The 18,548-nt window shown below is 42.2% G+C and overlaps 1 protein-coding gene across 5 annotated transcripts in view; it reads left to right on the top strand.

The window, feature by feature from the left end:
* LOC133390284 (chromatin remodeling regulator CECR2) overlaps window positions 1–18,532 on the top strand; it is a 220,618-nt gene extending 202,086 nt beyond the window's left edge. For all 5 annotated transcript variants that reach the window (XM_061638597.1, XM_061638596.1, XM_061638601.1 and 2 more), the window contains 5 exons: window positions 4,636–4,764; window positions 5,353–6,160; window positions 7,041–8,448; window positions 10,498–10,603; window positions 11,997–18,532. In XM_061638597.1, the coding sequence (XP_061494581.1) occupies window positions 4,636–4,764; window positions 5,353–6,160; window positions 7,041–8,448; window positions 10,498–10,603; window positions 11,997–12,002 (2,457 nt within the window). In that variant the 3' untranslated portion in view covers window positions 12,003–18,532. The remainder of the gene's footprint in view (window positions 1–4,635; window positions 4,765–5,352; window positions 6,161–7,040; window positions 8,449–10,497; window positions 10,604–11,996) is intronic.
* The last annotated feature ends 16 nt before the right edge of the window (window positions 18,533–18,548 follow it).

Below are 18,548 nucleotides of genomic sequence, written 5' to 3'. Positions count from 1 at the left end.
ACCATGTTCTCATTCGAACGGACAACACATGTGCGAAATCACATTTAAACAAACAAGGGGGAACCAGGTCTCGTTCTCTACAGAACCTACCCTACCAAATATTAAAGTGGGCAGAAACATCTGGAATCCTTGAAAGCAGAACATCTCAGAGGAACTTGGAATGTGACAGCCGACTGGCTCAGCAGACAACAGGTCTTTCTGGGAGCATGGAAACTTCATCCGACAATATTCCATCTTCTTCAGTGCCGATTCGGTGTTCTTTCAGTGGATCTGTTTGCCTCCAGTCTCAGTTTCCAGCTACCCAGGTATTTCGCTCAGTACCTGGACACAACAGCGGAAGCAGTGGATGCACTATCGATACCATAGCCGGACAGCCTGCTGTACGCATTTCCTCCAATACCACTTCTGGCCAGAACTCTGCGGAAGGTTCGACACGAGAGGGCCAAGCTGGTTCTAATAGCCCCATATTGGCCCCGCCGACCGTGGTTTTCGGACCTCCTTGCCATGTCAGTGATGGATGCTTGGACGCTCCCAGTCAGGCCAGACCTCTTATCACAGGGTCCAATATGGCATCAGGACCCCAATTGGCTCAACCTAACAGCTTGGCTTTTGAATGGGGACATTTGAGGCACGCAGGCCTATCTAAAGAGGTTATTGACATTATACTGGCCTCTAGACGTCCATCTACCACTCATATATATCAGAATACTTGGGTGGCATTCTCCAAGTGGTGTGATTCCCAGAAATTCCACCCTTTTCAAGCCACAATACAACAGGTGTTGCAATTCCTTCATAAAGGCCTAATGATGGGGCTTAAGCCCAACACCTTACGTCGACATGCGTCCACTTTATCGTCCATTCTCTCAATTTCATTCACTGATACTCCTATTGCCTCGCACCATCTTATCAAACGTTTTCTGAGGGGAGCCGCTCTACGTTCGCTGGCTGTATCCCATCGTTTCCCTTCATGGAGTTTGTCAAAGGTTCTGCAGGCAACGCCCTCCATTTGAACCCCTTAGGACTGTGCCATTATGTCTGTTGTTCAAAGTCTTGTTCCTGATAGCGATCACCTCTGCGAGAAGAGTCTTGGAATTGGGCACATTGTCTTCCGCCCGCCATCTTTGTGTTTTTCATAAGGACTCTGCTGTACTGTGGACAGATCCCTCCTTCTGTCCCAAGGTCAGCTCGGCCTTTCTTTGCAACCAGGACATTGTTCTTTCTTCCTTTTGCCCGAATCCCAACCATTACCTGGAGAAGGCTTGGCATTCGTTAGATGTCCGGAGGGCCCTCAAGACCTACTTGTCTCGAACCCAGGATATAAGACTAACTGAGTCCTTGTTTGTATCCTTTCATCTGTGATCTATGGGGAAGAAAGTAGCTAATTCTGTCTTGTCTCACTGGTTGCGCGCATGTATTACCTTAGCTTATGAGTCTCTTAAGTTTCCTATTCCTTCTAGAATAACAGTGCACTCTACTAGGTCAGCAGCCACTACAGCTGCTTTTGCAACCAACGCTCCCCTTGCAGATATTTACAGAGCGGCTGTTTGGTCTACCCCAGATTCATTTATAAGGCATTACAAAATTGACTGTTATACCTCTGCTGATGCCTCCTTTGGTAGGCGGGTGTTGCAACAGGTTTTCAATGATAATTAGGATGTGGGTAGTCCCTCCCTGGTATGGGCTGTTTTGGTACATCCCGCTTGATGGCAGGCTACCTGTGGAAAATGGACCATTGGTCTTACCTGAAGGGTGATTTTCACAGGTAGACTGCCATCACGACCCTCCCTGTTGGAGGATATCTGGGGATTTTCCATCTGTTTCTATATATTTCTGTTTACTCCATAAGGTTTAGGTTCTGTGTAATGAAGTCAAGACCTTCTGAATCTGTTATATTGAAATGTTAGTATTGTATTATTATGGAATTGCAATTTCGTTATTTCCTTGTCCATTGACCTTTTTTCATACATTTTTAAATATCTCTCTCTGGACTCGTCACGAATGAACTGGACAGTGGGAGGGGCCTGAGGCCCCTAGTCTTGACTTCAGAACATTCTTGCCTTCAGATGCTAGGTGGAGCTATGATACCTGCTTGATGGCAGTCTACCTGGGAAATTAACCGTTCAGGTGAGACCAATGGTCCATTCTCTGTCTCCATCGCATCCTCAAGTAGCTGTCCGGTGGAGCTTTTCCATATTGTCAGGGGTCTGTTGACATCAACTCCAGGAAATGGAGTTTTAGACCCTTCGGAGGCCCATTGTGAATTGTTTGCAAGGCACTTTGAGGGTAAAGTTGCTCGCCTCCGTAGCAGTCTTGATGCCCCATCCACATCTACTGTAGTCCCCAATGAGGTGTCCAGTGCAACATCTGCTGCAACTTCTTGGGAATGATTTCAGTTGATGCCTGATGATGTGGACAAGGTACCTGCTTTGGACGGGGTCGTACTCACTCTGAAAGAGCAGGTCCATAGCCTGGGGGTGCTCCTGGATCCATCTTTGTTGCTAGAGGCCCAGGTGACCTCAGTGGCTAGGAGTGCCTTTTACCAGCTTAGGCTGGTAAGACAGCTGCGGCCATTTCTGGACCGGGATAGCCTGACCACTGTTGTCCACGCAGTGGTAACCTCTAGGCTGGATTACTGTAATGCGCTCTATGTGGGGCTACCCTTGAGTTTGTTCCGGAAGCTGCAGCTGGTGCAAAATCCGGTGGCGAGACCGCTCACTGGAGCAGGGTATCTCCAACATGTCATCCCGCTGCTGAAAGAATTGCACTGGCTGCCCATTTGCTACTGGGCCAAGTTCAAGGTTCTAGTTTTGGCGTACAAAGCCCTATACAGCTTGGGACCAGGATACCTGAAAGACTGTCTTACCCCTTATATACCCAGCCGATCACTGCATTCTGCAGGTGAGGGCCTCCTGCAGATACCATCTTAACAGGAGGTTCGTTCTGCACAATATAGGAAACGGACCTTTAGTGTGGCAGCACCTACCCTGTGGAAGTCCCTCCCTTTGAATATTAGGCAGGCGCCATCTCTGCTATCTTTTCGGTGCCTTTTGAAGACTTTTCTCTTTCAACAAGCCTTTTGAGACCTATCCCAGTCTGCATCTGTGCCAGTAGTGTTTAATATGTTTTTAATAATGTTTTTAACCCTTTTTAAAAGTTTTTTTAAATGTTTTTAATGCTTTTTTGTTTTAATGTATTTTAAGATCTGTTTTATGATGTTTTAAAGTGTTTTAGTGCTTTGTTTGCCACCCTGGGCTCCTGCTGGGAGGAAGGGCGGGATACAAATTAATTTATTAAATAAATAATAATATAATATAATATAATATAATATAATATAATATAATATAATATAATATAATATAATATAATATAATATAATATAATATAATATATCAGAGTCTGAAAAGGGGGAAAAATCTACTGTGGTCACTTCCCTCTTCATTTCACTTCACATGCTACATTATGCCCACTGTCAGAGAGGTGGTATATTTCAAAAGTTTGGCATTGGAGCATGTTGCTCCTGATAGTTCAACAAACAAGGTGGAGTGCACACTTCCCAACCCATATCTGATGACTTACTAGATCAGTGATCAAGATGATTGGGGTAGGAAATTTCTACTTATCCTCAAATGTGGCAATTAATCACAACATGAGTGAACAAGTGTTCCCATGAATAAATCATCTTAAGGTTCGATTCATAAATTTACTTGCTTCTAACTCAACCATAGTAGGATTTGTTTCTCTCATAACTTCCAGAGAGAGAATTCTAGAATTTTATAGCTTTGCTAGTTAAATTTCACATTTGCGTTTGACTTTTGGGGCTTGTAGCATGGCTGCCCCAGACCACATCTGCTGTGTATGTTACTAGGGGAAAATTGGATTATTGCCATTTAAAATCCTGGGAGGGAAAGAGGTAGGAAGCAGAGAAAATACCATTCTTATTAGAATTGCTAGCATTTGTGCATATAGTGGTTAGAATGCTGTGTGCAACCTGTGTGCATCTGCAGTGATGCATCTGTGGAGAATCAGAGGCAGCAAGATGATTTATCTATCAGATTTACCTCCCAGGAGAAGAAACTGATGCTCTTCCACTCACAGACACATTTAGTTCTGTTAACTGATGATTCATCGGCTTCAGCAAGGCATTGATCTTCAGTAAGTGGGTCTTGAATAGAAATGAGCATTTGACTAATAAAAAAAAAGATTCGATCAGCTGAGTGGTCAAATAATTGCAGAGTATTTTTAATAATATGAGAACAACAAAGAGGGCATAGTCATCAACACATTAGATTGCTGTAGTGAAACAATGAAATTAACTTTTTAAAAACCGTAATTGTTTATATCATTACATTTTTTATTTTGCCCATTTCCCAAAAGCAGTGTTTTTAGTCTTCTACCCTTTCCAAAGAAAAACACCCTTCTCACAACAGTCCTTTGAGGTAGATTAGGCTGAGAGTGATCAGCTCAGTGGCATTTAATGAGCTTCCTAGCTGAGTAAGGTTTAAACCTGGGACTCCCTGGTGCCCTGCTGCAGTTTGAAATTAAAGGTGGTTCCTCAGTCTGAAATGACTGAAGATTGTGACTGTAGAAGTTCCATCTCCTACCAAGTTCATAAGTGACTTTTGTTTTCCTATACAGAGGCCAGCAGGGCCTGGAACATTTGGCTCTCTGCAGGGATCCGACCCAGCAAAACCTTATGGATCACCACGAGTACCAGACCCACACCCTGGTGAACCAGGTCAGCAGCATCAGCACTTTGTCATGCAGGTAAGAAACATGCTCTGAAATGAACTTCCACCTGCATATGTAAGAACTACAGATAAATCTGTAATAAGGAAACCTCAATTCTGTTCTTACAAAGGAATAATTACTTATTCATGGTTTTATTATTATTGCTGTTGGGGGGGGTTGTGTGTATTTACAGGGTTGTGTGTATTTGAGGGTAGCCATGGGGGTAAGAAAACAGAATAAAGACTAATTAAAATTTGTAGTGCATACTCGGTGACAGCTGAAAAATGTTTCCAGTGGTTTCCAAACTTTGGAAGAAATACTTTTTTTCAAAGCCATTTTGAAGGGTAGAAACAACCTGTTTGTAAAAATATAAGTTAAAATCCAGAGACTTTGAATATTTTACACTGTGTGAATTTGCAACATACCCACATTCCTGCTCTTGAGGACAATATTGAGTACACAGAGTGGCAATCTAACTGTTACTGTTTGAAGATGGTTCAGTGACAGCAGATTCTAGTTTCTTGGTTATAGTGTGGGTTTAGATTCTTGCTGTGATATACCCCATACCAATGACTTGGGCATTCACATTGAATATGCCTCATTTCCCTTTGTTTCCTTTGTCAGCCTACAGTTGGATTGAATGATCTCAGAGGACATCGGCTTCCTGTTCCAGAGAAGCAAGTTTGTGCAGGCCCAATGCATGCCTCCACAGTGGGACCACAGCCTGGATCCCTGCAGCTTGGTCGGATGACAGGCCCTCCCTCAGATGTTAATATGTATTCCCCTGCACAATTCCAGCAAGGATTTCTTTCTCCAAGGCACAATGGACCCCCTATGAGACAACCAGAGACCCCAGAGCTTCCCTCTGGCCATATGTACAGACCTTACAAGTACTTAAACCATTCACATCCCACTGTGTGGAATGGAAGCCATGATGCAGTAAACCAGATGTCCTTGGGAGTAGACAAGAAACCTTCAATGGGTCCACCTCGTGCTTTGAGCCACATGATGGACCCTCAGGCGCTGAGACCACCTTTGCCACTTAATCAGTGGACTGAGCAATCCAATTTCCTACCTCATGGAGCTCCACCCTCAGGATATATCCGACAACCAGGAAAAGGCCCTGGTCAGAGAATGCAGCAGCAGCTACCAGCCTCATTATTTGGGCCTCCCCATCAAATGCCAAGAGGAACACAGGGTGGGGATTCCATGATGGACAGTCCAGAGATGATTGCCATGCAACAGCTGTCTTCTCGGGTATGCCCACCTGGTGTGCCTTACCACCCCCGTCAGCCTCCTCCCCCGCATTTGCCCGGACCATTCCCACAACTGGCCCATGTGGCATCTATGAACATCCAGCCTCCAAAAACAGGTTTAGGGAACGGGAGCTCTCAGGACACCAGTCAGACCATTGATCCAGAGAACAACCGAGGTAATTGCATGTCTTTGATTTCCTAAGGCAAAATATGGCTGCTCTATCAGTTGAGCAACTGATTTATGTCCATTTGCCACAATCTTCTGTACTGAGTTAGGGAGTGCAGTTGCCATTGGTAAATGGGTTTTCTTTGGGGCTTGTCTGTTCTGATGTTTTACCATGCATAAATAGTGATGTAATGTGAATACAATGGGTGAGATGACTGTTGGATGTGCACACAGAGGTGGCTGTGGAGGAAAGTGAGGTGGCTGTCCCAAGTATATTTTATGGGGCATGATTATGTGCACCAGAGTAAGAGACAGACAGATTTGACACAAGTATACTGCTGCACAAAAGCACTGTGATTAGCACAACACCCTCCCACCCCATTGTGATGTGTGAACCATGTGTAAAGAATGTTATAGCCTTTCCTCCTTCTAGCACCATTTTAATTTCAAAGCAAATCTGGCAGATTTTCATAAATACATTCCTGTTCTGCTCCTGCTCTTTTATAATTGTCTGTGAAGTTAATAGGTTCACTTAGGTTTTGTGCAAACATAATGTTAATTGAGTCCAGAGAGCAGGCTGAAGGGTCACATACTCCCTTCTGATATACACATACTCAATCATGTTAAATTGCCCCACTTCCCTTTAATATGGTTCAGCATTGCTTGCTAACCCTGGTAAAATGACTATAGGGATGCTCCTAAACTTCCATTTCATGAAATTAATATTATGTTAATATTATTAGTTAATATTATGTCCATACTGGGCCTTGGAGTTCACTTTAACTCTTCTGGATGTTGTCAGTTCATGTGGTGAAAGACTTTTCTGTTTTTCCATGAATGAATGTACTAAGGGAAAGCCATCTGATTAGTCTGTCCTTTCTTTTTTGCAGTGAACCCTCCATCAGGAGTGGAAGAGAAAGCCCAGTGTATTGGCCTTCCAGAGGGGACATACCCCAAGCTGCTACCTCATTCTAAGCCCCCCCTGCAAATGGATTGCTCCAGGCGGACACAGGAAGAAGAGAGTGTTGATTCTGGAACTAAAAATGGTCTGAAAGTAACACAGAGCAAGACGACATGGCCAGCAGAGAGTAACTATACAAATCCAGCATCCCAGAGGTGTGTGCAGGATGTTGTAACAGCGGCAGAGAGAGGGCCTGTGCCTGAAAATGGTGCTGTAAGTGAAGGGACATCTGGTGGTACTGAAGGAAAAGCAGGGACTGCTAATGTAATGGAGAAGCCCCTTTGCACTGGAGGCAAAAATCTGTTGGAAGCAACTGTGCCTTGCATGAGACAGAGCACTAGTACTCCTGCTGCTGTGGATGGCAGTCCAGCAGGAGGCACCTCTGGCCAGTTCGCTCCTCTCTACATGCCCAGCTTGGAGTATCCAGATGCAGCTACACACTATCACATCAATCCAGGACTGCAGGGATTCAATCCTATGATGGGAGGGAAGTCCCATCCAGTATCCCATTCCAAGCATTTTTCTACTCGGGGTTTTCAGCCTAATAACAGTCCCCATGGGGTTTTCCCTCGTTATCGTTCCCACCAAGGAATGCCATACCCTTACCAGCCTCAACCTCCTCCTCCTTATCACCACTACCAGCAGCCTCCGTACTACAGTTGTCCACAGAGCTATTCAGATTGGCAGAGGCCTTTTCCTCCCCAGTCCAGCCCCACTGGGCATCCAGCTGCCCAGTCACCTCTGGCCAGGCCTCCTTTCTCAGACAGAGGGATTATGGGCAGTGGCATGCAGGGCTGTGAAGTGCTTACTGCTTCTTTGGCTTCCCCAAACCGAATGGATGTGGCAAGCACCAAAGAGATTCCAAGCAGTGGGCAAGAGCTGCCACCAGAGGCTGAGAAAACAGATGAATCCCAAGAGAGGCCTGAGAGCCCCAAAGAATTTCTTGATTTGGACAACCATAATGCAGCTACTAAGAGGCAGAGATCAGTTGCAGCAGGAGAGTATCTGTATAGCTCTCCCCCACCACCCATGAGTTCTTCTGGGCTTGGGTTTGGCCCATCTGCTTTTCCACCTCATGGTGTCATGCTGCAGACAGGGTCACCTTATGCGTCACGACACCCCGCAAGTCACTTCCAGTCCAGAGCTTATGGGTCACCTGTGAATGCTCACTTGGTGCATCATCCAGCCACCAATCAAGCCAATGGTCTTGCTCATGATGGTCCTCTGTACCGTTGCCAAGAAGAGAATGTGGGGCACTTTCAGGCCTTAATGATGGAACAGACAGGATGCGGAAGTGGCATGGGGAGACTGTCTCCAGAAATGTATAGAACAGCAGGGTAAGACTGTTCTCCATGGGACAGTGAGATGGGGGAAGAAAGGGAGGGTGCTGAATGATGGTTGCTGTCATAATGATAAGAATCCAAAGAGCTGCAAGTAACGATGAACATCCCAGGTCACTGCCATGTGTGAAAGAGCTTCATAAGTAACTGTTCAAAGAGAGAAGGAATGGATGTGATAGTTTTGATTCCATTTACCCCTGCAATGCGCCCTTACTGGTCTTTGTTCCCAGTTCTGGTATTTCCATGTAGATCTTCAAACACATCAGCATTACATGCAACGTTTCCTGTTCTTGCCCCCACAATATTGGCTTATGTGTGTGTGTAATAACATTTTAGGCTAAGGATTTTATTCTTAATGTTGTAGTGATGATTCCCAGTCAGAACTCATTGAGAAGTGGCTACAGCAATCCCACAATACATTTCTGTTTCCTGGAAATTCTCGTTCTTGATTTCTTTTTTCCCATTGTGGCAGGACATAGCAGTACATACAATCCATGGATAGGAGAGGGCAAAACTTGTTTCATTATTTTTTAATTTATTATGGCCCTTCATCCCATGGAGGTTTTTTTCCTGAATGACACTACTTAACCATGGTTTTCTTTTCATTTGTTGAATTAATGTGAGGTTCTTTCTTTTTCTTTCTACCAACCAACCACTTCATACTGACTGATGAAATATTAATTCAGTAGCTAAGGCTGAAGGTTGCTTACAATAGTAACTTGATTTCTTTTTAATAAACTATCCTATCCTTCCTCTTATATTTATTCCAAACAAAATAACACACACAGACATTTTGTGGAAAATATCACTTAAATTGATTCATTACCTTACTCTCTCTGACCATAAAAAAGAAAGGGAAGGCCATCTGAATTATGTTCAGCAACCAAAGAAACCAAATATAAGGATCTTGGGATATGATGTAGGCCGGGGTTGCCAACATTTTTGGACCAGAGGTCATTTTTCAAATTTTGAGAGAGTACTAGGGGCACAAAATGGCTGTCATGGGGCATGGTATAACACAGAGAATATTCATAGTGAAGCTTTCCCCATAATTATATTTCCATGCTAAAAAAGGCTTGACCTGTTGAATTTCTGCATGCCATACAACTGCTAAAGGCACAAGAACCCTGCTTTTCCTCAATGCCAACCCTAAATCAAAGCATAGGCTCCCATACTGTATCCACTGATCCAGAAGTCTCATTAAATACAAAGAGCCTTATGTCTGAGTAGACATGTACCATTGTACTATAAATTAACTGTATAGTGAATTCTTAATGAGTCCCCAGTCTTTAACTCCTGCAACGCAGAAAACATGCCCAAGCCTCTTTGCAAAGTTTTTAAATTTGCTTTTTAGGGGAAGGGAGATTCTTTAACATTCACCTACGCATTGTGTAGCAGTATTTGCAGAAAATAACTTTTAGGTACTAACTGATCTCAGGCAAATCCAGTAGAGGAAAGAAGCATTCTGGTTGCTAGAGAAAAAGGACAAACTATGGAGACAAACTTTACTAGGGGGGAAAAAGAGAGAGAATCAGGAACAGTGCACTAAAAAGGAGGGCAAAGCAGCAGCTCTTTAGGACCCCAGGGATTTCTATTGTCTGGTCTCCAGACAACTCTCTTATCAGTCACAGCTCTGATTTTACTCATTGGCTAAAAACAGTGACAGGAAGGAGCAGCCGGACTATCTTACTTCACAGAAATTGCTAAGAAGGAAACGTGCACATTTTGCTCTATAACTTTCTTTCTAGGAGGGCTCAAGAGTTACTTTTAAAAAAATGAAAGCTCACATTCTGGGCTACCTGCTGGGAGCACCACTGAAGGCCTTCATGGGCACTGTGGCACCTATGGGTGGTAGGTTGGCAACCCCTGGTATAGGCCTAACTAGGTATGGAACAGTACAGAGTATAAACAATGATCAAACATGAAGTTTTGGCACTCTCTACCAAATAAATTCCCCAAGGTAGGAATGTATGTATGCATAAACAGTGTGTGTCCGAAATGGTATGTCATTGCTAAAGTTGCCTTCTCCATTGTGTGTGATTCCAGAATGCACATGCATCAGCCACAAGCCTCATTCCTAAAGATGCCTACAGCAACATCAGTCCAGGAAGAGCTGCCAGCACAAAAAACACCAGTATCACCTCTGGATCAAGTAAGTGTCAATAAAGGACAGAATTTAGGGAATGATTAATGAGTTTTTTCTTACATCATTATGTATCAAAGATGTGAGTTTTGGCAGTTTATGTGGAAAGGGGGAGAATTGAGCTAATTGTAAGTTGCACTTTTTCTAATAATTTACTGGGTAATGTATGCTTGGGAAGCCTTTAAGAATGTGCACATTTTTGCTTAGCCTGAGATTTTATGCTGGTAAGCAAGAACTCGTACTAGGCTAATTTAATGCCATCTGAATAGTAATAAGAGGTTGTAGTCAACTAAGTCGTACTCAGAGTAAACCCATTGAAATGAATGAACCTTAGTCATGTCTCTTAACTCTAATAGGTCTACTCTGAGTAGGACTAGAACTGAATACCGCCCAGTGTGTAGCACTTATATAGCATTTTGGATTGTTCAAAGTACTTTCCAGTAATGCATAAAACAACCTTGTATGGTAGGCCAGCATTGTAATCTCCTTATTGAAATTGGTGGGAAACTGAGGTTGAGAGAGTGAAGCCTGCCTAAAGCCATCTAGTAAGTTCATGACTGAGACAAGATTTTAATTGGAGGTTTCGTAGCAATCTCTTTTGTCCACTGTGCCAAGTTCTTGCTCTTAATTCAGTAGAAGTTGGCTGTTTGGTTGGTGCTTCTGGAAGAAGGAGAAATACTTTCTGCCCAAGGATGGTGAAGTAGCTGAGGTGTGTTTCTCAAGGTCTTTGATTTCAAAGGCTGTAAAATCTAGTTTCATAGAATAGTATGGAAGGGGCCTGTAAGGCCATCGAGTCCAGCCCGCTGTTCAATGCATGAATCCAGTTTAAAGCATACCTGACAAGTGGCTGTCCAGCTTCCTCTTGAATGCCTCCAGATTTGTTCTGTCCCAAATCATGCCCTGGGGTGTGCACCCTCATAGAATAGTTGGATTCTTGTTAGGATGGTCTGATGTTATGCCATCTTGCAGCCAAAGTAGATGACATATTAAATGTATGAATGTTTTCTTTTGCTTTTTTAAAAAAAATATTAGGGGGAAGAGATTATCAGAATAGCAGTGGTAGCTTTCCCTCTAGGGATAGCAGCTTGGGAGGTGATTTTTGTCAGGAGTATGTGTGTAAGAGAGAGGGGGGTTAAAACCTTGTCCCCAAACACTATTCCTCATCATGGCACAGTCCTAGTGAAAGTCACTCCCACCCAAAAGGAAAATTGCTTATTGCTATCCTGATTCTCCCTCAATCTCTAAAACTACTATTTAAAAACCAAAAGAGTGTTTTTTACACCTTTAATGTAGTGTGTAGTTTGGCCCTTGATGTACCTTTCTGGGAAACTTGGTCTTGCATCTTTTTTGAAAATTTCTTCTGAAACAAGTAATGATCACCTTTTTGTTTATCTTTTTTTAGAGTTAGTCTAAGGCTAGAAGGATGTGACGGAGACGAGAGCCTCATATGACTGAATAAGGGTAAAGGGAAAAAATGCTTTCTACCTTCATCTTCTTTCCCAGCAGCGTCTGCTTCCAAGGTCTGGTGGAATACGGCACCTTGTTGGCTTTCTAGTAACATGGAATTGTCCTGGGTCTGAGCCAGTCATATGGCTGTCACAATGACAAAGAGAGAGCGTCTCAAGCTAATGACTTATTTCTGACCAGAGACTTTGGTTTCATTAAGAGTTTAAAGCGGCTGTGTTTGAGGGACTTGAACTTTCATGAACTGCTAAAACTCAGGTATATTTTTCAGGATGAAAGAAAGTAGGCTGTGGGAAATACTTGTATTAATATGTGTATTTGGAAAGGAATCCAGTTTACAGATTTTTTTAACCTATTGCCTTTTTAAAAAAAATATTTTTGTTGGTGAATGTACTGTACATTATTAAGGGTTGGAGTGGTAGGCCTCAAATGTTGTAGGCACAGCACTGGGATGATCATAACCTGTTTACAATCATGTCACGCTGAAATCCTTCAGAAATGGGTAAATGCAGGAAATAGTGGTTTTGTCTATATACAAACTCAGCGCCATTTATCAGTCATCTAGGGCTGAGGCATTGCCTGGTAATTGGCCACAGGTATTGCTCAGGAGAAATCAGTGTTCCCCTCTCTTGCCCATTAATTGTATGCACTGCTAGTTTCTGCCACTACAGGAACAAGGAAATCAGAAACTAGAATTTCTAGAAAATTAGGATTGTAGCAGCCTTTTCTCAATCATTTCTGACTAGGAATGGTCAGATGTCAGTAAATATCAAAGTCTTAGTCTTTTATTCATATTATTACACACATACATGCAAGCTGAGATTATGGGGGCAAAAACAGATAACGTTGTTACATGTAATGTTGATGTGTATGATGTGTAAGATAAGTTTGAAGATGCCAGCACTGGAGACAAAGGCCAGTTAGGGTATTACAGAACACATAAAAGGTTCTTTTGCAGCATCTATTATTATTTCAGTGATATCTAGAATGAAATAATACGGCACTCTGATTTGTCTTGAGTGAATCTCTGGTTTTAGCCAAACCTAGACACACATTCAGTGAGAGTGCAAACATTTTGCCCAGACACTGCTGTGTTCTGTTGATGGATGCCACATATCTGTCCATTTGTTTGCTTGCAGTGAGGTTCAATATAGATCTTAAGTGCTCCCTCCCTCCGTGACCAAACAAGAAAAATCGCATTTTTATTTGAATTCCTCTGTGGCCATACAAAGGATAGAAAGGAGTGTGAGAATTTTATTCTCAACTTCAGCACTAATGCAACCTCAAGTCAACGTAACAAGTAAAACAGGCCCACAGCCACATCTCTATTGACCAGTCCACCTGAACTAATACAATTATAGTATAGTACACAACTTATACATCTGCTGTGGACAGCCATTTTCTGAAGAAACAGGCACTGGCACCTAGGCCCTGATTTTTTTTAAAATTGGGTTTTTTGTTCTAATCTTCCCCATCCTGTTTTTTCCCCCTCCCAAGATTGAATTTCTATTAAGTTGTTTCATAATAGAACTTTAGCCCAGAGTAATAGCCTCATTCTATAAACTTGCAGGCAGTTACCATAAAAATTTGATGTATGCTCCAAAGGGGTTCTACCTGTATTTATCACTAAATTTTACTTCAGGTTCTGTGTTTCCCCTTCATTTCTTCTGTTCTTCCAGTCTGTTGCATTATGACTTCACCAACTACACAAGAGAAATTGTCATCTCTTGTACAGCAGGGGCTCTCCAGATGTTGTTGGACTCCAGTTCCCATCAGCCCCAGCCAATATGGCCAGCATTCAGGAATCATGGTAGTTGTAGTCTGGTGGGCCACAGGTTAGCCACCCTCTTTGTATGGTATGTGCTTTTACTTTGGGAATAAATTCCAAATGTGCAGCCATATTAGTCTGTGAAACAAAAAACATGAATAATGTTGTGGCACCTTATAGATTAACTGGTTTGTTATGGGATGTATTTTGAGAAAAACGAGCCAACTTCATTAGAACTATAAAGCAAGTTGTTGCCTGTGAAAGCTCATGCCACCATGAGCTTGTTAGGTTAGCCTTAAATGATCTACATGGGCTTAGCACATTGGAGTTATGAGGTAGCCTCTATTGTCTGTAAACTTATGGTTAGTGGCTCTTAGGGAAGCATTATAAAAGGATCTTGGCTTCATTTTGTTAGAAACTTGATGGAAAGTGTTTGCTATTTCCCAGTTCCTGTTCTGTTATAATTTTAGCATAAGGGGTTGAATAGTAAGTGTGTGAGCCTTTTGTATGGCTAAGATAGATGAGTGGCACAGCTGCAGATCGTCTGATAATGGGCTTCAAAGCTTGTGCTTTTTGTAATGAAGGAATCATCTCACCTTCCCACTTCAACCCATCTGTATCTGTTTAACATACAGATGGGTTGCAATACATTTTAGCCCTTCAGGACCCCTTTCTTCCATATGGAAGAAACCTTTCTTTTAAAAGGCACATAATGACCCCTGCATACTTCTCTCCTAAGCATCAGCAGGAAGGAGGGGAGGGAGGAATAAATCCTTTCATCTGTGGACCTATTTGCCCAAAGTTAGACCTGCTAGAAATAAAGAGAAAGCATTCATGGTACATGTTAATCATGTCTACACATATCTGTTTTTGGGTTTTTTTTGTTTCCGTTGATAAAAATAACTACCTAGGAGTTATAAAGATACTATTGACTGGTATTCATTACCAATAATAATATTAAATCCTGTTAACTGTATGCATTGTTTTACTCCTGATAGTATCTCCTTATCAATAATGGTCTATGATCCTTAAACAGAGAGCTTTGACTGATATTAGTGACTTCTATGGCGCTTGGTCATACTTCCAATAGGAATGAAATAGCAAAATATCAGTGGTAGGTCAGTAGCATGCCTACTGTCAAAAAGTGGCTGTCTGTTTCAGTCTAAGTTCTAGATTTGAAGCTTTTGCTTAAATAGAACAAGGGTAAAGCATTTTCCTCAGACTGGAGAGTGGAGGCGATATTTTAGTGGAACTGAAAATCAGAATCTTCCCTAGACTTAACAATTTAGTAAGCTCTCTGGAGGGTGCATAGTGCTTTTTCATTTAGTAGCATTCCAATATAGCTTTTATGTATAAGTTAGCAGTGTTTGACCATGGAACTCTCTGGTCATTCCTTCATGCATTGACAGGTCCCAACTAGTGAAATTTTCCTTGTTGTTGAAGTAGGAAATGGGGTTACAAGTCCTAGAAGCTGAGAAAAGTAGTAAATATCTTTGTGTGAGGGAAATAACTATCAATTGAAGTTTGCTTCCAGCAATTCTGGCTTTTTCTCAGTGAAAGGGTTCCCCCCCCCCCATATATTTCAGTGTACCATTATCCTATATGCATGTTGACTGAAAAACAAATATGCCTCTGATTAAATAAGGCCCTTTCTCCGTGAGAATAGATTTCACCTTTGTGATAGCTGATGCAGCTATTCTTCCCTTTCCTCCCAGCAGCCAGATGTGAGTTATCCTGAAGAAATATTTCCCATAAAACTGTTCTATAAGGAAGTAAGGCCTTCTCTGCCACCCTCTGTAGTTTATGCATTGGGTGGAACACTTCCTTTAGTGTATGTGTTCACTACTGAATTAAATGTTTTCTTAAGAACACACTTTTCTTCACCACTGTATGATGGGGAAAGGTATATTCTTTTCCATAAGGGCTGATTCTGGCATAACCTTCCCAATACCTATGCCTACATTTACAGCAGTGAAGTGAGGAGCAGCCACCAAAGGTGAGACTTGGTAATGTTGAAATAGCCAGGTGTTCTGAAAACAAGTAGGGATAGATATGTAGAAGCAAAACATAAAGCAGAAACCTAAATTACTCCTGATAGAAGTGTGGAAGGGAAACGTATGAGATTTTGAATCAAAATCCAAAGGTTGATTGTGGGAGATGGTGAAGAGCAGGGCTTCACAAATGTACTTGCCAATGGTGAACATATTTTAACTTGTTGAGTGTGAAGAAAGGCTTGCCCCTTCATTCACAGTGGGCTTTGGGGGCTTATTGTAGAAGCAACAGCTGGACACTTCCAAAACCCAGCACAACTGCAGCCACAGATCCCCCCACTTTCTCTGGGGCCTGGGAGAAGAGCAAGGGTTACCCTTGCAATCATGCTGGGTTTCCAAGACACTCTGAAGTGGCAAGATCTTTGCAGCTTTAGAGCATCTTCAAACCCTTGCACATCTTGCCCCTCTTGAGGTTGTAGGGAGAGTCAGGGTGAGTCGCAGGCTCCTCCAAAATTTGGCTGGCTACCAAGGCCAGACAAAATTTTGAACTCTGTTGATGAACGTTTAGGATAGATAAAAATATTAACTAACCAGCAATAGCATAACAAAAGAGGTTCCTGCCAATAAAAGTGTCAAAATTTGCTTTATCATAACATGAATGTTTCTGATGAGGGTTCAGGTGCTGATGAGCAACAATATAGTGGGAACGTTGGCTGTCATGAATGAGGAGCTAGATGCATTTGGCAGGCACTGTTGTTTTTGTATCCTGTGTGTTCTGGCAAGATTCTGCACAAGTTCTGTGAAAAATGTCAAACTGTGTACTTGTACTTGTCCTACTAAGTACTTGTTTAACAATGGCAATATACCAGGTGCATATTACAGAATTAACTGCCAAATTTCTGCATGTTCTTTGTAGCCAGAAATTTGAAGCATACATTGAACCTAGTTATGGAGAACCTCTAGGGATTTCTCTGAGCTCTCAGTCACTGTTCTTCAACCTTGTAGTCCAACAACATCTGGGGACCCATCTCACATCATCCTTGGCCATTGGCTAAACTGGCTGGGGTTGATGGGAGCTATAATCCGACTACATCTGGGAACTCAAGGTTGAAGAACAGTGGTCTAAGTGATCAGAGCTACCAGAAATGCATGCAATCCTTTGGATTTAGCTGTGCTCTTTACTGACCACAAGGTGTCACTGCTACACAAATAATGTTATTCCCTCTGCAACTAGTTTCATTTAAACAGCGGCTTCCAAATAGCATGGTACTGTATTTTTCCTCTAATAGTTATAAATGCAAGTTATATTTCATAATTTATGCACTCTGAGCATCTACTTATACTGGTTATTTACTCTTCCATAACAGTTCAGTGCAAACTACAGCCTTACATAACTATTTAGCAATAAAAGCATAGCAGTTATTGTGCTTTCTCCTGGTTCTCCAGTTGCAAAAGTTAAGTATATCATTAGATTCCATGGCAAGGGTGCAAAAACTCCAGGAGACACTGGTGCTTAAAAACTGGGTCTAGCAACTGCCACTTGAATTACTGCAGAGGTCATGAAGTGAGTTTCTTTGTCTGGCTCTTAATTTTACACACACACAAAAGTATATTGAGTATGTTTTTTCTACTGCCCAGCTTTTTTATGTTCTACTGCATTTTATCTAAGTAGAATGAGATATTTTTCCCATGATCAGGAGGGATGGCGAGAAAGGAGTCTTCTAACTGGAAACACAAAAGTACAAGCCTGGTAGCTAGGAAATATGTGATGCAAGAATTCAAATAATAACTCTGGTTTTTAATTTGAAGTGGTTGTGCTTTGACTCCACCCCCCTCCATCATTCCTGAAATGTCTTCTGGGTCATTGGGGGTGTGTGGGTTGGGAGGGACTGTATTATTGTAATGAAGATTGTAAAGAATGTAATTTGCCTATTTGGGGGCATAAGGAGAAGAGAGAATGTTCCTCTGGATGAAGTCTGATGTTACACTGGAGTTGGATCCTGGTCTCTGTCAAACAGCTGAAACATCTCCTGGTCAACAGGCCTATGAGCTACTGCTGCAAGAGTTCTCTCACCATGAAGCTGTGAAAGTATAATTACTGACAAACTCTGGGAGGAATCTGACATACTTTGGATTGTGCATGGCAGTGTTTGGCTGGATAAATGAACTTCTCAACTAGGTTTTGAAAGGGAGCTGATACGAGCCTTTCATGCCACAGCAGACTGAACTTGGTAGTGTGACAGAAAGCTACTGTCAAGAGGGCCCATTGCTTGGAGAGTTAACACCTGATATAAGACTGACTGACTGACTGAATTCCTCCCTGTCTGTTCTTCTGTTTTCCCCAACTGGGACTCAGGTACCTCACTTGGCTGCCTTTTCCACTGCTCCTGAAAAACCCTGTTCACTCTCCCTGCCCATGGAGCACAGCATCAGGGATCCTTTCCTCTACTCTTTTGCTGCTGCAAAGAGCTGGGTTTGAACTCTCCTGGACAATACTGGAAAGGGGAATGCTATTTATTTTTATATTGTGTATATTTTGTCTTGGTCTACTGATTCCCTGAGAGCGACAGTTACCTCAATAGTTAGTTTAATTTTCTGTGTTTGAGTAATTTTTTTAAGGATCCTTTTTTTAAAAAACTTGATCCTTGGAGATCTGTAGATTTTATTTCCATAAGAACTTGTTATTTTGTATAAAGTATGTTCTTAAAATAGAAACTGGTCTTCGTCTATG

Source organism: Rhineura floridana, chromosome 8 (genome assembly GCF_030035675.1).
Source record: "Rhineura floridana isolate rRhiFlo1 chromosome 8, rRhiFlo1.hap2, whole genome shotgun sequence".
Classification (NCBI taxonomy): domain Eukaryota; kingdom Metazoa; phylum Chordata; class Lepidosauria; order Squamata; family Rhineuridae; genus Rhineura; species Rhineura floridana.
This window is presented reverse-complemented; position numbering and strand designations above follow the sequence as displayed.